This window comes from Stegostoma tigrinum, chromosome 5 (genome assembly GCF_030684315.1).
Source record: "Stegostoma tigrinum isolate sSteTig4 chromosome 5, sSteTig4.hap1, whole genome shotgun sequence".
NCBI classification, from domain to species: Eukaryota; Metazoa; Chordata; class Chondrichthyes; order Orectolobiformes; family Stegostomatidae; genus Stegostoma; species Stegostoma tigrinum.
The window spans coordinates 95614609-95635455 of NC_081358.1; the positions used below are offsets into that span (position 1 = coordinate 95614609).

General features: G+C 40.2%; 1 protein-coding gene across 4 annotated transcripts in view; it reads right to left on the reverse strand.

Annotated features, from left to right (window-relative positions):
• kif9 (kinesin family member 9) overlaps positions 1-20847 on the reverse strand; it is a 100253-nt gene that overhangs the window by 21153 nt on the left and 58253 nt on the right. For all 4 annotated transcript variants that reach the window (XM_048528581.2, XM_048528580.2, XM_059646163.1 and 1 more), the window contains exons 13-17: positions 19786-19841; positions 14055-14145; positions 10279-10406; positions 7690-7872; positions 304-512 (exon numbers count right to left, since the gene is read on the reverse strand). In XM_048528581.2, coding sequence (XP_048384538.1) covers positions 304-512; positions 7690-7872; positions 10279-10406; positions 14055-14145; positions 19786-19841 — 667 coding nt within the window. The remainder of the gene's footprint in view (positions 1-303; positions 513-7689; positions 7873-10278; positions 10407-14054; positions 14146-19785; positions 19842-20847) is intronic.

The window sequence follows — 20847 nt, forward strand, 5'->3', positions numbered from 1 at the left end:
AACCAGGTTCAATTCCAGCCTTGGAAGACTGTCTGTGTGGAGTTTGCACATTCTCCCTGTGTCTGCGTGGGTTTCCACTGGATGTGGCAGTTTGTTCCCACAGTCCACAGATGTGCAGGTTGGGGGAATTGGCCATGGGAAATATGGGGTCATGGGGATAGAGTGGAGGAGGGCTGAGTCTTGGTGTAATGATTTTCAGAGGGTTCATACAGACCTGATGAGCCAAGTGGCCTCTTTCTGCACTGTAAGGATTCTATGATTCTGTTTGTGTTGAAGAAACTGCTCACTATCCTGTGGCATTACCTTGATGCTGACGCTCCTTTTTCTTGACATTGAGTGCCTGGTTAGTGATATCAATTTCTTCCTTGATGCTGTTGATCCTTTCAGTCAGCTCCTTCACACTCTTCTGCTTCATATTGAGAATACTTTTATTCTCCATTAGGATACGATTAATTTCACGCCCTTTCTCATTTTTGAATAATTCAAACATTGAAGTTTTTGGTGGAGGAGTGCTAAATAACAAAAATAGAACACAAATGAAGAATAAAACTATAAAGTATTAACCTTATTTGAACAAAACTGCTTTTAATAAATCTTATTTTTAACTTTTGTTTCATACCTTTAGGTAAAGTCACTCCATAAATTCCTGCCACTTGCTATGATCCATAGACTATTTATCAGCTGAACAAACTATAATTGAATCTACTTGTCACCCATTTATAATAGGGATCACTGGATGGCAATCAGTTCTCATAACATAAGGCTTTAAGCCTGGTGTCATTCAAGCAAATTTTTCTAATCATTATTGGATGTAGGCATTACTGGCTAGGCTAGCATTTATTGTCACATGGATCAATGCCTGGACCCCAACTATTTGCAATATATATTTACGATTTAAATGAGGGAACTAAGAATAATATCTCCAGGTTTGCAGATGACACAGTGCTGGTGGGGAAGCTAAACAGTGAAGAAGAGATAGAGATGCTAAAGTGTGATTTGGACAAGTTGAATGAGTGAGTATGACAGATGAAGTATAATGTTAATTTTTTTTATTCATTCATGGGAAGTGGGTGTCACTGGCTGGGCCAGCATTCGTTATCCATCCATAAGTACTCAGAGGGCAGTTAAGAGACAACCATGCTGCTGTAGGTCTAGAGTCACGTGTAGGCCAGACCAGGTAAGATTTCCTTCCCTAAAGAACATTAGTGAACCAGGTGAATTTTCCCTGACAATCGACAATGGTTTTATGGTCATCATTAGACTCTTAATTCCAGATTTTTATTGAATTCAAATTCTACCATCTGCCATGGTGGGATTCGAATCCAGGTCCCCAGAACATTACCTGGATCTCTGGCAATAGTACCACTATGCCATTGCCTACCCTTAAATGTGATATTATTCATTTTGTTAGCAAAACCGTGAAGTCAGATTATTATCTGAATGGTGTTAGATTGAGAAAGGGAAAGGTGCGATGAAGATCTCAGTGTTCTTTCAACTGCTGAAGGTAAGCATGCAGGTGTAGCAGGCTAAGAAGTAGGCAAGTGGTATGTTGACTTTTATAGCAAGAAGATTTGACGGATGTCTTGTTGCAGTTGTGCAAGCCCTTGGTGCTACATGTGCAGTTTTGGTCTCCTAATCTGAGGAAGAATCTCCGAGCTTAAGAGGGAATGCAACAAAGGTTTACTAGACTGATTCCTAGGATGGCAGCACTGACAGATTAGAAGAGACTGGATTGGTTAGGTCTGTACTCACTGGAATTTAGATGAATGAGGTGGTATCTCATATATACCTTGAACATTATTACAAGACTAGGTATCAATGAGGTGCTGTGGGCTGTCAAACATCAGCAGAATTGCATTCTAGCACAATCTGTAACCTTATGGCCCAGTATATGCCCCATTCAACCATTATCATGAAGCCAGGGGAATCAGTCCTGGTTCAATGGAGCATGCAGGAGAGCATGCCAGGAGAAGCACCAGGCATACCTGAAAATGAGGTGTCAAGCTACCAAACAGGACTGCTTCCATGCCAAATAGCATAAGCAGTAAGTGATAGACAGAGATAAGCAATCCCTCAATCAATGGATCAGATCTAAGCTCTGTAGTCCTGCCATCCAGATACAGAGTCACAGTGTCATATAGCATGAGAACTGATTGTTCAGTCCAATTAATCCATGATGACTGTGTTCCCAATCCAGACTAGTCCCACTTGCCTGCGTTTGGCCCTTATCCCTCCAAACCTTTTATATTCATGTACTTATCCAAATGTCTTTTAAATGTTGAAACTGTACCTGCATCCACCACTTTCTCTGGTTGTTCATTCCACATATGAACCACTCTCTATGTGAAAAGGTAATCCCTCGTGTCCTTCTTAAATCTTTCTTTTCTCACCTTAAAAATATACACCCTAGTTTTGAATGCCCACAGACTAAGGGAAAAGATCCTATGCCCCTCATGATCTTATAAACCTGAATTAGGTCACCTCTGAACCTTCTATGCTCCAGTGAAAGAAGTCCCAGCCTATCCAGCCTAGCTTTATAACTCCAAATTTCCATTCCCGGCAACATCCTGGTAAGTCTTTTCTGCACCCTCTCCAATTTAATAATATCCTTCCTGTAGGAGGGCAACCAGAACTGTGCAGTACACCAGAGGAGGCCCCAGCAACATCCTGTACAACCTTAATGTGGCATCTCCTATACTTAAAGGTCTGAGCAATGAATGCAAGTGTGCTAAACATTTTCTTAACCACACTGTCTCCATGTGATTCAAATTTCAAAGCATCATGCACCTGCACCTGTAGGTCCCTCTGTTCTACTACACTACCTAGTGCCCTACCACTATTTGTATCAGACCTGCTCTAGTTTGTTTTACCAAAATGCAATACTTTGCATTTATCCAAATTAAACTCCATCTGTCATTCCTCAGCTCATTGATCCAATTGATCAAAAGCTCTTGGTAATCTCAGATAACTTTCTTCATTGTCCACCATACCACCAATTTTGGTGTCATCCACAAACTTACTAACCATGTCTCCTAAATTATCATCCAAATTGTTTATTTAAATGCCAAATAAAGAGGACCCAGTACCAATCCCTGTGGAATACTGATGGTCACAGGCCTCCAGTCTGAAAAATAACATTCCACTACCATCTTCTGTCTCCAACTGTCAGCCAATCTGTATCCAATTGGCAAGCTCTCCCTGAATTTTGTGATCTAACTTTAGTAATTAATCTACCATGTGGAACCTTGTCAAATGCTTTCGTAAAGTCCTTCAAGTCAACATCTACCACTCTATTCTCATTAATCTTTTTGGTTATTTCCTTAAAAAACTCAATTGAGCCTGTGAGACATGATGTACCTCCACACAAAGCCATGCTGATTATCCTTAATCGGTTGTGAATGGTGGTGGACAATTAAACAATCAGCTGGACGAGGAGGCTCCACAAATATCCCCATCCTCAATGATGGAAGACCCAACATTCGCAGTAATTTTTAGCCAGATGTGCCAAGTGGATAATTTACCCTGGCCTCCTCAGTGGTCGCAGCATTATAGATTCCTGTTTCTAATAATTTTGATTCATTCCACATGGCATCAAGAAACAGTTGGAGACACTGAATACTGCAAAAATTGACAACATTTTGACGATGGTAATGAAGACTCATGCTTCAGAACTTGCTGCTCCTATAGCCAAACTCTTACAACACTGGTATCTATCCGACATTGTGGAAAATTGCCCAGGTATGTCCTGTACACAAAAATCAAGACAAATCCAATCTAGCCAATTACTGCCCCATCAGTCTACACTCACCCAACAGTAAAGTGATAGAAGGTGTCACCAATAGTGCTGTCAAACAGCACCTGCTCAGTGACACCTTGTTTGGGTTCTGCCTGGGCCACTCAGCTCTTGACCTCCTTACTGCCTTGGTTCAAACATTGATAAAAGAACTAAATTCCAGACATAAGGTGACAGTGACAGCCGTTGACATCAAGGCTGCATTTGACTGTCTGTGACATCAAGAAGCCCTTGTAAATTCAGAATTAATGGATATCAGGGGCCCAACTCTCCACTGGTTGGAGTCATACTTGGGCACATAGGAAGATGGTCATGGTTGTTGGAGGTCAGTCATCTCAACCCCAGGATACCTCAGCAGGTGTTCCTCAGGGTAGTGTCCTAGGGCCAACCATCTTCAACTGCTTCATTAATGACCTTCTCTCCATCATTACGTCAGAAGTGGGGATGTTCACTAATAATTGCACAATGTTCAGCACAATTCTCAGATACTAAAGCAGTCCATGTTAAAATGCAACAAGATCTGGACATGTCCAGGCTTCACCTGAAAAGTAGCAAGTAACATGCACTCCACACAAGTGCCAGGCTATGGCTATCACCAACAAGAAATAGCTGCCCCTTGACTTACAATGGTGTTACCATCACTGAATTCCTCACTATCAACATCCTGAGGTTACCATTGATCAGAAACTCAAGTGGACTCACCACATAAACACAGTGGCTACAACAGCAGGTCAGAGCCTAGGAGTACTGAGGCAAGTAATTCACCTCCTGACTCCCCACTTGCTTAGATGGGTGCAGCACCAACAACACCAAACAGGACAAAGCAGCCTGTTTGATTGGCACCACATCCACAAACATTCACTCTCTCCTCCCTCCACACTGCGAACAGTTTTAATCCCGTTATCTAAGGAACAATATGCTGGCATTGTAGGTAGTGCAGAGCAAGCTCACTAGGTTAATCCCTGTCATGGACTGATTTTCTTATGAAGACAGGATGAGTAGCTTTGGCCCTTATTGGAGTTTTGAAGAATGACAAGTGACCTTATTGAAACATGCAAGGTTCTTAGAAGACTTAGACAGGGTAGTTTGCCCTTGTGGGAATGTCTAGGGCCAGAAGGCATAATCTCAGAGTAAGGGATTGCCAAAATAAGGCAGTAATGAGGACGAAAAATCAAGGCTGAGTAGATAGATTTGTATTGAGGAAGGGAATCTAGGGTTGTGGGGAAAAGACAGGAAAGTGGACTTAAGGACTATCAGATCAGCCCTGATTGAATGGCAGAGCAAACCTGATGTGCCAGATGGCTTAGTTCTTCTCCTATGTCTAATGGCTTTATGGTGATCTGAGACGTTACATAGAAACATAATAAATACAGTCGGGAGAAAGCCATTCAGCCTTTTGAGCATGCTATGCCATTCAATGTGATCATGGTTGATCGTTCTATTCAGTACTCTGTTTCCGCTTTTGCCCCATACCCTTTGATCCTTTTACATTTAGGAGCTACATCTAACTCCTTTTTGAAAACATTTTTTTTTCCATGTGTGGGATGTAGACATTGCTGGCTGGCGAGCATTTATTGCCCATCCCGGTTGCCATTTAGGAGGTGGTGATGCGCTGCCTTCTTGAACTGCTATAATCCACCTACTGTGGGTTGACTCACAATGCCATGAGGGAGGGAATTCCAGAGTTCTGACCCATCGAAAATGAAGAAAAGATCAAAAATTTTGAAGTCTGGATGGTGAGTGGCTTGGAGAAGAACTTGAAGGTAGTGCTGGTCCCCTGTATTTGCTGATCCTTGTCCTTCTAGATGGAAGTGGTCATGGGTTTGGAGGTGCTCTTTGAGGATGTTTGATGAACGTCTGCAGTGCACCTTGTGGATAGTACACATGGCTGCTACATATATGATAAATGGCAAAACTGGTGAACAACTATGCAGAGCTAAACTGTATCCCCCTAATTCCAAACACAAAAACTGAAAGAACTGCAGATGCTGTAAATCAGGAGCAAAAACAGAAGTTGCTGGAAAAGCTCAGCATGTCTGGCAACATCTGTGAAGAAAAAAAATCGAAGTGAATGTGTTGGGTCCAGTGACCCTTCCTCAGAATGGTTCAGGAAAGGTCACTGGATCCGAAATGTTAACTCTGATTTTTTCTCCACAGATGCTGCCAGACCTGCTGAGCTTTTCCAGCAATAACAAAGTGTACAGCTGGATGAACAAAGCAGGCCAAGCAGCATCTTAGGAGCACAAAAGCTGGCATTTTGAGTCTCATGAAGGGTCTAGGCCCGAAATGTCAGCTTTTGTTCTCCTAAGATGCTGCTTGGCCTGCTGTGTTCATCCAGCTCTACACTTTGTTATCTTGGATTCTCCAGCATCTGCAGTTCCCATTATCTCTCACATATATATACAAACCTGTTTGCAACCCCATCCTCACCCAGCCCCTCTTCACAACAACCTCCCATACTCAAACAGCAGCTCTCTTCTCAAACTTTCCCCCTACCCCTTGCAATCAGTCACCCAGCAATTTCTTCTCAAACTCTGTTTCCTCTCGCAGTTACTTAATCAGCAGCCCCTCTTCAAAATCCTACTTCCCTGCATTCAGTCAGTAGTCCCACTTCTCAAATCATCGCCCCCGCCACCTCCCATCCCCCAACTATATGCCACCTCTTCCCAGTCTCAGAGTGGGCAGACATTTGTAATAATAAGGAACAAAAGGGAACAGTCAAAAACCTCGTCAATGTTTTGTCATTTGTCCTCAATTATGACAGAGATGCAAACTCTATAAAGCAATGGGTACCATTCTAGTTTCATGTAACCATATAGAAATCTGGACACTCACTGGTTTTCAAAGAATGGATGCCAGTTTTTTTGGATTTTTGGATACCAATCGCACTAATCAATATAGTCACTCCACCAGCCTGCTAGACTGTAACAACACTGACCTTTCCAACAGCCTTACAACAACACTGAGCCGCCTTGTGGCCCCCATAGATCCTTTTATGCAAGGGCACCGTCACTCAAACTGGTGGCAATTCACTACACTAGTGGGAGATTTAGGCGATGCTCCTTCCCCACTAAATCCCATAGACTCGAGTCATTCTGTTTCCACACCCCCATGCATCCCCAAAACCCATACACACTCCGGCTCTGGTACCCTCCCCAAACCTCATGGAGACTCAATCTCCAATAGCAAACCCAGACACACCCTCCCCCTCACAAACCACATTGAGACCTGAGCTTCACTGCTCCCTTTCCTGAACTGCACAAAGATTTGAGCTCTGCTCCCTTTCATCACCACTTAAAAACTTTAAGGCTTCAGTCAAACGGTCAGCAGCAGAGCCTCAGTGTCGTGATGTGTTAGGCAGTCATCTCTGAGCGTGTGTGGTTGGCCTTTAAGCTTTTTACCCAACACTCGAGCTCTCAGACTGTGCCTTGAAAACTTATGGACTTTAGGGATCAACTGAAAGCACATGGGATCACAGTCAATCACACCAAACAATTACAGAAAGGCAGAGGTAAGAAAGTAATTTTCAAGGGTGGAATTCAATACATACTTGAAGAGTTGGAAATTTATCAAACAGTGGAATTTTCTCATTCCAAAATAATTCAACGGCGGTACAAATCAACAGAAAAGGCTATTGGCTTCTACATAATTTTGGTCTTTTTAAAATGGTTACCTTGCCTATTCACTGGGTTCTTCTACCTTTTACCTTCAATAACACAATTTAAACACTTTTCTACCGTCATCATCAGACCACCATCACCTACTGCTCCATATGCCAAACCAATTGAATCAGAGTCAAGCATCACTACAATAGGAGATTTATGGTGTAAAATCTGCTGATCACAGATTCCTTGAATTCCAATTCTCTTTCCAAGTCTCTGAATTGCCCTGCTTACCTGGGCTTGCTATCTTCCAATTTGATAACTAATTCTGACTGTGCAGAATCAGCACTCAGTACTTCATGGTCTCGCTGTGTTGTATCTTTCTCAGGAAGGAGAGGAGGTGGAGGGTCCTTCACCTGTGAAACCGTTTCACCATCTTTTCCTCCAATGGAGGTTCGTTCCTTCTTGATGTTGCCACTGCAAACACAAAGTAACCATCAATTTAATTAGGAACAGACAGATATTCATTGTTGCCCACTCAATCATCAGCAAAATAATGAAAGGTGTCATCAACAATGCTATGAAGCTGTGCTCACTCACCAAAAATAGTTCACCGATGCTCTGTTGGGTTCTCTCAGGATTCCAACTGAAAACCTTATTACAGCTATGATCCAAACATGGACAAAATAGCTGAGGTAAGGTGAGGCATAAGAAACTGCCCTTGACTTTCAGGTAGTATTTGACCGAAGGATCAAGAAGCTCTGATCAAATGTAAATTGATTAAAATAATGGGAGGAAAACCCCTACACAAAAGAAGATATTACGATTGTTGGAAGACAATTGTCTCAGTCTCACAACATCATCTCAAGAGTTCATAAGTTAGTGTCTGGGGCCCAATCTTCTTGTATAGATTTTTGCAGATGCTTGCTGAGTGTTCAGCACTGCTTGTAACTTGTCAGACGATTAACCATTCCATGCCTGTGATAATACTTGGTCAACATCCAGGCTTCAGCTGATATGTCAGTAACATAACTGTTGCACAAGTGTCAGGCAATAATTGTCTCCAGCAAAATTATGTATCCATTCCTCTTTGCCATTCAAAGGCATTCTCATCGCCACATCTCATACTATAATGGGGAACTACCATTGTGTCTGAATTTGGTTGGATCAGCCGTCAAAGCACTGTGATTACTAGAGTAGCACTACTAGAGATTGGGAATACTGTGGCAAATAGTTCACCTGTTTACTCCCCAAAACCTGTTCACATCTACAGGACAGGTCAAAATTGTGATGAGATACTTTCCCCTTATCTGATTAAGTGCAGCTACAACAGCTCTCAAAATTTTGACACCATCCTTCACTCCAGTGGATCAAAATCCAAGAACTCCTTCCCCTAAATGTCATAGTAGGTGTACAACCAGCACATTGAGTGTAGTACTCAAGAAACTAGCTTACCATCACTTTTTCAAAAGTAATTAACGATGGGAAAAGAATGTTGGCCTTACCAACAATGTTCATGATTTTAAAAAAAAATTGGATTTCATCTAGGCAGCTTAGATTTCAACAATTGTCCAGAATTCAGCTTCTGGCAGATCAAAATTATAAAAATAACTCATAGCAAAGTACTAACAGTGACAGAAGCTGACTTAGGTTCTTCCTGTTGCATCATTGACACTTACTGGTCCATAAGATTCTGCCTGAAACTAATTGAAAACTTTACTTGAAAATCCTGGCCTGGTTCAAACAGTCTTGGTGAGATCACGTCGGGAATAGTGTGCACAATTGTGTTTTCTTAACTAAGGATGTACACTATGTTCTTGCCTCACAAGAAAAGTTCAGTAAACTAATTCATGGAATGAAAGCATTGCTCTGAGAAGAGGTTGTGTTGGATAGGTTTAAATTCCCTAGAAGTTACAAAAATTGGAGTACTCTCACTGAAACAATCCTTGGGGTTTGATATGGTAGCTGCTGGGAGGATATTTCTCCTGAGTAAATCTAGAACAAGCATCACAGTATCAGGATTAGCCCGTCACTGAAATTGTTCTGAATTTTTGGAATTCTCTGCAGCAGAGGGTTATGGATGCTCAAGCATTGAATCAGAGGTTTACAAATTCTTAAAACATTAAATACTGTGAGAATCAATTGATGTTAATGGGCCTATGTTCTTGAAATCACATAACTAGGGAAGTAGAGACGGTTTGAAATAAATCATGGGGCAAGGATGAAATAAAGAAAGATAGGTATTGCAAAGAATAGAGACAAGGTAAGAAAGGAAAGCATTAATATGTGAAATGAGAATCAGAGAATGGCAGGCAGGCGCAAGGAGAAACAAAAAACCTAAGAATATATAATCAAGACTAGACATTACAACAATAACAAAAAAGACAAAACTGAACACTCTGTATCTGAATATGCATAGCATTTATGAGAAAGTAAAGAAAGTGACAAAACACACTTAAGTAAATGTAATCTGATAGAGACACGGCTGCCAGGTGGCAAAGGTTGAGTCATGAATATTGACGGGTATGTAATATTCAAGGAAAAACAGGAAGCTTGGTAAATGTGGTTAGGGTAGCACTGTTAATCAAGATTCGATTTGTGCAATAACTACAGGTGGTTCAGGAGATCAGGATTTAAAATTGATTTAGGTAGAGATGAGGAATAATAAGCAAAAGAGTGGATGAATTGAACTAATTTAATAGCTCTTCAAAGACCTGAAACAAATACAACGGGAAAACTGCCTTCGCTTGTACTATATTATTCTACAATGATTAGCACATGAGGAAGATTGCAACAACATAATACGATTATGTGAATAGTTTCTTCAAGCAGAGCTCATGAAGGAGAAAGATAAATCCAATGAAAAAAAATGTAACCTCTAACCCAGTTGGATCTTTGCCCTTCTTGGTTTTTAACTTCTTGGCTTTAGCTGATGTTGGAGCATGTCCAATACCAAATCCCTCACCACTAACTTCTCCAACATGTGTTTCTTCAGCTGTTCCAGTCACAACCTGCAAGCACCAAAGGACAAGGTACTTAAAAAACAATTGGTGAAGTGCTCACAAGTAATAAGATACTTTAAAAGAAAACCTCATAGATTTAAAAAAATCTTTCATGGGATGTGGGTTTCACTCGCTAGGCCAACATTTATTGCCCATTCCTGCTCAGAGGGCAGTTAAGTGGCAACCACATTTCTGTAGGCCTGAGTCACATGTAGGTCAGACCAGTTTAAGTTGGCATATTTTCTTTCCTAAAGGGAAAGTGAACCAGATGAAATTCTACAATAGGCTAACTTTTTTTTAAATTCCAGGATTTTAAATCAAATTTCACCAACTGCTATGGTGAGATTTGAATCCAAGTCCCTAGAATATTGTTGTGCCCACTGTAATGTTTTCTTTTAGAAATGACTTGTAGAAATTGGGAATATTTTATATACATAAAAAAGATATAAATTTGAAGTTTTTCAAAGCTGAATTTTAAAACTAAGCCATTACCAGGGCCTTTACTTTATGCTGAAGTGGGTTTACAATAACATGTCTAGGATATCAAGCATAAAATCCTTTCTGTTAATTGCCTTACAAAATAAAAACCCTCATTTGCTTCCACAGTCTCTTTCTGCCTTTGAAAATATTGAGCACCATATTGGATCTTGTTTTATACATAATTTTTAAAAAATAAGGAAAAGGTTAATGAAATAATGTGCAACAGCAACATAATCTAGTTTTACCGTAGGATTTACTGTGAATTTAAGCTAATTTTTTGAAAAAAGACTTACACTTGGAATCTAAAGCTTTTCCCAACTTCAGGGTGCCCAAAGCATTTTTACAGCCAATTAAAGTTAAATTAAAGGTCCTTTTAAAGTTGTAAGGTGGAGAATAAGGCAGCCAGCTTGCACATTGAGATCCCACAAATATTAATAAGACCATAAGACATAGGAGCAGAATTTAGGCCATTCAGCCTGTCTGCTCCGCCATTCAATCATGGCTGATAAGTTCCTCAACCCCATTTTCCCACTTTCTCCCTGTAACCTTTGATTCCTTTTATAGACAAGAACCTCTCTATCTCAGTCTTAAATGTACTCAATGACCTGGCCTCCACAGCCTTCTGCGGCAGTGAATTCCATAGATTCACCACTCTCTGGCTAAAGAAGTTTCTCCTTATTTCTGTTCTAAAAGGTCTTCCCTTTACTCTAAGGCTGTGCCCTGGGGTCCTAGAATCTCCTACCAATGGAAGCATCTTCCCAATGTCCACTCTCTACAGGCAATTCAGTATTTTATAAATTTCAATTAGATTCCTCCTCATCCTTCTAAACTCCAATGAGTATAGTTCCAGAGTCCTGAAACGTTTCTCATATGTTAAGCTTTCCATTCCTGTGACCATTCTCGTAAACCTCTACTGAACCCACTCCTGGGCCAGTACATACTTCCTGAGATACGGGGCCCAAATGTGACCTGACCAGAGCTTTATAAAGCCTCAGTAGCACATCCCTGCTTTTAAATTCAAGTCCTCTCAAAATAAATGCCAACATTGCATTTGCGTTCCTGACTACTGACTCAACCTGCAAGTTTACTTTGAGAAAATCCTGGACTAGAGTTCCCAAGTCTCTTTGCACTTCAGACTTAGTTGTTTTTAGATACTGATTGAGGAGTAATATTGGCCAGAACACTACCTGCTTCTCTTCAAATGAATGATTTGATATTCTCTTTTTACATCACCGTAGGAGGCAGATGAGGTCTTATTGTAATGTTTCATTTGAAAGTATCACCTTTGACAATGCAGCATTGCTTGTTTGGAGACTTCTTTCATCACCTAACTGGTGATGGAGAGCAGCCTGACAGAGTGATAATTTGCCAAGTTGGATTTGTCCTTTTCAAATGGATATAACAGATATTTTACACTTTTGTCAGATAAATGCAAGTGTAATTGCTATAAGCATGGGTCTTCAGTAGTTAAGATCTGTCTACAGCTATAACCTTTATTGCGTGCAGCACACCCAGCTGTTTCTTAAAATTGTGTACAGTGAATGGAGTATAAAAATGGGGAAGTCTTGCTAAAAGGCACTTGTTAGACCACACTTTAAATACTGTGAACAGTTTTGGTGCCCTTATTTATGGAAAGAAAGACAGATATTGGAGGCAGTCCACAGAAGGTTTACTAGCTCGATTCCAGGTATGGTAGGATTGTTTTATTACAAGAGGTTGAGTAGGTTGGGCCTGTACTCACTGAAGTTTAGAAGAATGATAGTCAACCTTATTGAAACATACAAGATTCTTGAAGGACTTGACAGGGTGGATGTTGAAAAATTGTTTCTAGGGCCAGAGGGCAAATCTCAGGGTAAAGAGTTGTCTATTTAAGACAGAAAAAAGGAGAAAAGGAGAATTTTTTTCTCACAAGGGTGGTGGGTCTATGACTGTAGAAGCTTGGCTGAGATAGAGAGATGTTTAATCAGTGGAGGATTTAAGTGTTATGGGGAATAGGCAGGAAAGTGGAGTTATAGATTATCAGATCAGCTATGGTCTCATTGAGCAGATGTGATAGTCTGGGTAGTCTACTTCTGCTCTATATATATGGTCTTTAATTGTTTTGAATCTGTAATGGTGTGCATACAAGAAAGAATGTAAGAAGTGTTACTGGGCTGAATTTTACTTTAAAGGAAGGAAACAGGAACTGGGACTTTTTTCACCTCCTGATTCTAACCCCTGGAAAAGTGTAATTGATGTGTATTTCTTACTGGGGTGCCCCAAACTGGCATGGAGCCAGTTTCATGTTCATCAAGGTCATGAGGATGCCAGATTGGTTTTTGAAGTTGAATGATCAGTGGGAGACTTCCAACTCAGAGGAGCATCCAGCTACATTAAAAATTAAGGAACTAAGAGGGTAATTTAACGAGAAGGTGCCCTCTCAGCCACTTCTTGAAAAATGGAACTAATACAGAAATACAGATAGCAGCCTATTTTATTTAGTCTTGCGTTGTATCACTAGCAATGTTATTTGTTGTGGTAAGCCACTCTCTTAAACTGCTGCAGTGCATATTAGATGTACAATCACAGTGAAGAGAGTTCCAGATTTTCCACATCAAGTTCTTTTCTCATAGCCTTGCAAATTATGTTTTTTTCAAGTGCATGTCCAATTCACTTTTGGAAGTTACTGTTCCAACTATTGTTTCAAACAATTAATTTCAGATCAAATTTGCTCTTTGGACGCTGTGAATGGGACAAAGCAGACAAGAACATTGTAAGCCAAATAAACTGGACATAATGACTAATGGATTGGTGGTTTTTCTGATCTCCTTTATTTTATGGGTGCTCTGTTGTTTGTAAAGTGATTTTGGTGAGTAATTGAGGCCCTATCTACTTGTTCTTATGCAAATAAGAATCCCATGTCAATATTTTAAGACGGCAAGAAAGACAACCTTCTGGCCAAAATTCTGTCATCAACGAATTACACTGGATTAACTTGCTGCTCATCTACATGACAAATTTATATATCAAAGTAACTATATCATGTGTGAGACAGCATTGTAAGAGACATGACTAAACAATAAATAAATTAAATCGTGGGCAAAAACCAGCCCTTTCCTCAATCACCTCATATCCATGTACATACACTAATGGTAACATGCTGAGGTAATGATATCTTACAAGTTTCCCCTTACTCACCGGTTCAGGAGTATAGCTAGTTGCTTTATTCATTTTATCAATCAGAATGTACTTCTTCCGCAATGCAGTCTCTATTTCCTGCCCTTGTTGCCTTGATGTGAAAGAAGGGGAATCAAATCAGAAATTATGGTTTTGACTATGAACTGAATTTTGTTGAAAACTCTGAAACAGAAACAGACAGCAGCAAGAAGTTGGATCAAACTAGAGACAGATGTGACAGCAGGGATAAAAGCAATTTTACAGGCAGAGGTGGAATCAGGGACAGGGAAAGAAACAGGCAGAAGCAAAGCCAGAGAGATTCAGAGAGACACTGGTAAACTGAGACAAGGCAGCAGATGAAAAGGCTGCATTAGATACAGCAGCAAAATTACAGCCCCAGCAATAAACCTTATTTGAAAGCATTTGGCTTAATAGTGTAAACAGAGCTTTACTGTAACTGATCCATGATGGGATGGTGTAGTGGTGTCATCCTCTATTTTCAGCTTATCCTGCAACTGAACTGAGTGCATTTTTGTTTGTTAAGAAAGAAAGACTCAGATCTCATTGGTAATTTTCTTGACCTTAGGATACCCCAAGGCACTTATAGCCAATCACAACCGTTATGAAGATTATAATGTTGTTATTATTTGAGGACTTGGTTTGAAAGTAAGGAAAATAGATTTAGTTATTGTGTAAAGGTCTGATTTATTTTTGCAAAAGTCGGAAAGTAATTTTGAACATTAAGTTTAAGACAGCATTTAAAAGAAATCACATGACCTCAACTAAATGACTATCAATTCACCCGTTGAGATAATTATTAAGGTATTTTGCTGAATTGAGTTTTTCAAACATGAGAGAGAGAAGGGGCTTGAAGCAGGTTCAGGCAAGGACAAGAGGTCAATAGCAGCAAAGGTGCTGTTAAGAGCATTTTTCAAACAATTGGAGCCCAGAATCCTGGGGTGCCAAATAGTTTGTGGGAGTATCTGAGCATGAGACATGCTACAAAACTACTGAAGACATGAGTTTTGCGTATCCATGTTAAGTAACGGGAAACTGAGATAGCAGATTGTTTTAAATATCAAGAAAATATATTAACTGAAAAATATAGCATCTAGTGAATTTGCCAAAAGGGGAGCTGACCACAACTGTGCAGCTGAGAAACAGGCTTTAGCGTAGAGACAGGACACTGTGGTTTGAAAGCTTACGAGGGTATTGCTGCTGAATGGCCTCCTTTTGGTTTGTAACAATTCTGTGATTCTTTCTTTCCGCTGTTTGTAATGGGATCAGTCCAATAGCTCTTGTACAGTGGAACATAGTTTGTTTTTGTTTCTTCTCTGTGTGACAATGCTGTCACTTTGATAAGGTTATTTTTGTCCTTGATTTTTTTGAAGAGAGATTGTAAAGGCAAAGGTACCAAAGAGTCTAGAGAGCAACAATGGAAGCAGAATGGCCAGTTCTCCCAGTCCAGTCCTTTTCCTGTTTTTTTTTAGCTGTAGCAGTCACAAGATGTTTCGACTACCAGAAATGTTGCAAGCTTCAGTGGAGGATTCCTCTGACTTTCTCTGAGATCTCTCTCAGGGTTTTGTTCCCTCCTGCCTGTTGGAATCTGTGTTTGAATTTATCTTTTTGCCAAGAGTTGTGTTATGGGATGTTATTACATAGAAAAGTTAATTAATTAAGCTTCTGGGCCGAGTCAGGTAGGTTTTCCAATAGTTAAGTTACTCTAAATTCCGCTTTCTTTCATTCATGTTTCAACTGTAGTGTTTAAATAAGTTTTGTTTTGCTTAAAGCTGACTGGTTTGACCAGTTGCATCATACCTGGATCACCCACTTCACACCTGCCTTTAAAATAAGAAAAGTTAGGGTCTAGACTACCTTCTTAAAATATTTTGAGAGGGTCTGGCCTGGTCCATAATACCTGAAATAAACTTTAATGTTTATGTTAAAAGTACATGGAAAGGATCTTGCAAATATATTCAGTGACTGACTCCACTGGTAACAAAAAGAAAAATAAAACTTTTGGTCTATCAAGTAAGGTTTCACTCTGGGATTGACTTGTCTGATATTACCAGCAACATTGATCATAATGCAACACAGAATCAAAATTATTCCAGCACCATTCAGCTTATCAAACACCTGTCAGTTTTCTCTAACAATTTCCCACACCAAACCCTTTCCCGAAAACCCTGCAATTTCTGTTTCTGCATCAAAGGTTTATTCAATTTCCTTTTGAAAGACTAAATTTGCCTCAAACATCATTTCAGGCTGAAGCAATACTAATGAGTTCAGCCAAGTAGACGACATAGAATATTATCTCCCTGATTTGGGCTGTTAACCTGGTCCAATTATGGATTCTGGCTGACAGATACAAATACAAGTGTCAGAGGTTCTATTCACCCTGAGAGCTGGCTCTGAGGAAGCTGGACGAACGTCAAGTACTATGCACATGTGAATAAAGGGTGATTTGGTGATGGGATACTGGCCTCTACAGTTATATTTCATAGGCATAGCGTTTAATTTACTGATTATAACCATTTACTGAAGTATTGCCAAAGTGAAAGCAAATGTTGTCATAGTCCCTGAGGTCCATAGACTTCTCTTTCATTAGAGAAAGATGATTTGTTGGTGAGTTTAAACTGAGAATCACCATGCCTCAGATGAATTTGAGAAGGCAGGGGCATCATAGTGATATCAATACAGGAATTTGTGTTTGGTGGTGCTCACAGTGTGAGCCAGTCATCCAGTCAAGTGAACCAACCAACCCCCGTGGTGTCCTCCAATTGCTGATCCTTCTGCTGAATGGAAATGATTTCTCTTCTATTTACTATCTCTATGTTCTTTATGATTTTGCATACTTCTATTATTCACCTCTCGACCTTTTCTTCTGCGGTGAGAACAATTCCAGCTTCTTGAACTTATGCTTGCAAAGTAAGTCTCTCATTCTTGGAAGCATTATCAGAAAATCTTTGTGCACTGTATTTATAGCCTTTGATTCTTTCAAATGTGCGATGCCTGGAATTGAATGTAGTACTCCAAATGGGGCTGATCAAATGATTCTTAAAGGTTCATCAAAACTTCCATGATCCTGTACGCCATCCTCCATATAAAGTGTAGGATTTCTATGCTTTCAAAACCACTTTCTCAACCTGCCTAGCTACCTCAAACAATGTACACATATTCACACAGGTTTCTTTATTCCTGCATCCTTTTAGAATTGCACCCTTGTTTATAATTTCTTTCCTCATTCTTGCTGTTAATATTACATCACTTCCTACTCATTTCCATTAAACTTTATCAAAAACATATCTGCCCATTTCACTATCCCATGGTCTACCACGATTCTCATCACAATTCATTGTACATTATACTTCTGTGTCATCTGCAAATTTTGAAATTGTGATCAGTACACCCAGGTCTAGTTCATGAATACAGATCAATGTAAGCAATAATCCCATTACCGACTGTTGTGGAACACCTTTCTACAGAATGAAATATGATCACTTGTCGTTGATTGCTGTTTCCAGTCATTTAGCTACTGTTCTCTTTATAGAACATAGAACATAGAACATTACAGCACAGTAAAGGCCCTTCGGCCCTCGATGTTGTGCTGACCTGTCATACCGATCTCAAGCCCATCTAACCTACACTATTCCATGTACGTCCATATGCTTATCCAATGATGACTTAAATGTACCTAAAGTTGGCGAATCTACTACCATTGCAGGCAAAGCGTTCCATTCCCTTACTACTCTCTGAGTAAAGAAACTGCCTCTGACATCTGTCCGATATCTTTCATCCCTCAATTTAAAGCTATGCCCCCTCATGCTCGCCGTCACCATCCTAGGAAAAAGGCTCTCCCTATCCACCCTATCTAACCTAACCCTCTGATTATTTTATATGTTTCTATTAAGTCAACTCTCAACCTTCTTCTCTCTAATGAAAACAGCCTCAAGTCCCTCAGCCTTTCCTCGTAAGACCTTCCCTCCATACCAGGCAACATCCTAGTAAATCTCCTCTGCACCCTTTCTAAAGCTTCCACATCCTTCTTATAATGCGGTGACCAGAACTGTACACAATACTCCAAGTGCGGCCGCACCAGAGTTTTGTACAGCTGCAGCATAACCTCTTGGTTCCGGAACTCGATTCCTCTATTAATAAAAGCTAAAACACTGTATGCCTTCTTAACAGCCCTGTCAACCTGGGTAGCAACTTTCAAGGATCTGTGTACATGGACACCGAGATCTCTCTGCTCATCTACGCTACTAAGAATCTTACCATTAGCCCTGTACTTTGCCTTCCGGTTACTCCTACCAAAGTGCATCACCTCACACTTGTCTGCATTAAACTCCATTTGCCACCTCTCAGCCCAGCTCTGCAGCTTATCGATGTCTCTCTGCAACCTACAGCATCCTTTGTCACTATCCACAACTCCACCGACCTTAGTGTCGTCTGCAAATTTACTAACCCATTCTTCTACGCCCTCATCCAGGTCATTTATGAAAATGACAAACAGCAGTGGACCCAACACCGACCCTTGCGGTACACCACTAGTAACTGGTCTCCAGGATGAACATTTCCCAACAACTACCACCCTCTGTCTTCTTTCAACAAGCCAATTTCCGATCCAAACTGCTATATCTCCCACAATTCCATTCCTCCGCATTTTGTACATTGTGGGGAACCTTATCGAACGCCTTGCTGAAATCCATATACACTACATCAACCGGTTTACTCTCATCTACCTGTTTGGTCACCTTCTCAAAGAACTCAATAAGGTTTGTGAGGCACGACCTTCCCTTCACAAAACCGTGCTGACTATCCCTAATCAATTTATTCTTTTCGAGATGATTATAAATCCTATCTCTTATAACCTTTTCCAACACTTTACCAACAACTGAGGTAAGGCTCACTGGTCTATAATTACCAGGGTTGTCTCTACTCCCCTTCTTGAACAGGGGAACCACATTTACTATCCTCCAGTCATCTGGCACTATTCCTGTAAACAATGACAAGTTAAAGATCAATGCCAAAGGCTTGGCAATCTCCTCCCTGGCTTCCCAGAGGATCCGAGGATAAATCCTATACAGCTGGCTTTAATCTTGTTTAAAGGCTCCTGACATGGCACTTTATCAAATACCTTTTGAAAGATCGTATATACCATATAAACTGCATTACCCTCAACAGCCCTCTGTTACCTCATCAAAAAACTCATTTCATCAGTTACATACAGTTTGTCTTTAACACAGTGCGGTTTAAATTTGTACATTTTTAAAGCTGATGCTGATGTAGTATATTCAAAGGAAATCTGAAAGTTCTTAACTATGTAGAATAGAGGGAGCTTTAGTCTGTATCTTACTTTTGCGGTACCTGGAGTCCTTTGGTGGGGAAGTGGCGAGGAAACTTTACCACGTACCTAATCAACTCATCTGATTTAGGCATCCTTAATAGGATCATGTGGAGAAGGCTCTACTTTCTATCTGTCGCTGCCTTACCTGACCTGAGAGTGTTTGGTGGACAGGATAAAGAGAGTATCTTATCTGAGAGGGCATGATGGGCAATGTAGAGGAAATGTCACTCTTGATCTTACCTATTTAGTATCTTCTCTGCAAGAGTTCAATGGGACAAATTTGAGAGATCTTTAGTCTATTCTTGCTCTGTGCAGTATCTGTCCTGGGAGTGTTTATAATTCAAGGCATCATCTCAATTTAATGAAAGCATAACAGAAAAAATGAGAGCATACATCAGTACTCACTGCAATATTATCTTGAACTGTGCAAAGGATTCACGGAGTTGCCTGAGGTTTGTGATCTTGTAAAATTAAATTGGTAAAACGGTTAGTTCGAAATTAATCATCACACACAAACATTGCAGTGCTGTTTTTAATTCTACAATTTAAATGCCTGACCCAAAGAATTTTTTTAGCTCTTTTTTATAAAGAGGCAGTGTTCAATCTTATACAACAATAGTTTACACGTGGTTGTCCAATAGGAATTTCCTGCCAGAGACACGATAGTTGTGTTAGAAGTGTAGACTATAAATTTCACTGATACATAATGCACAAATTCTCAGGTTCATCGCACACGGTTATTTCAGCCAAGTCTCCCAACTCTATTATCCAGTAGTTGGACAGAGTGATTGTTAAAGGAAGGCAGTGTAAAGACAGTGTAAAGGCTGGCAATTTCATGTGAATAAATGGTCTCTTGAAACTACTCATAGCCATATCACAAACTTAAATTTAGTTCAACATTTTGAATGTGTCATTTTTTTTAAATTTTAAAAGAAACTGAAGGTTTGTTAACAGAATTTGCCTGTTGTTACTGTCAGCAGGTCAGCCAGAATTTGTGGAGAGAAACAGTTAATCTGAGGTTGTTGACTTGCTTGCTGAGCTGGCTTGTTTTTGTTCAGATGTTTTGTCACTGTGCCAGGCGACGTCATCAGTGGAACCTCCGATGAAGCGATGTTTTTCTACTCCGCTTGGAATTTATGCTGTCCGGATCCTTATGGTGAAAACTGTCATCTCAACTGGGTTTGTAATTGGGGTCCAATTCTTTATGTTTGTTGATTGAAGTATGGTTGGAGAACCATGCCTCTAGGAATTCCTGTGTGTGTCTATGTTTGGCTTGGGTTACTATGGTTACTTCATCCCAGTTAAACTGATGGCCCTCATTGTCTGAATGTACTGATATGAAGGAGATTTTTTCGTGCCGTTTTGCTACTGGCTGATGTTCCTTAATATCAGTATATTCAGACAATGAAGGCCATCTATTTAACTGGGACAAAGTAACTATTGTAGCCCAAGTCAAACATAGACACA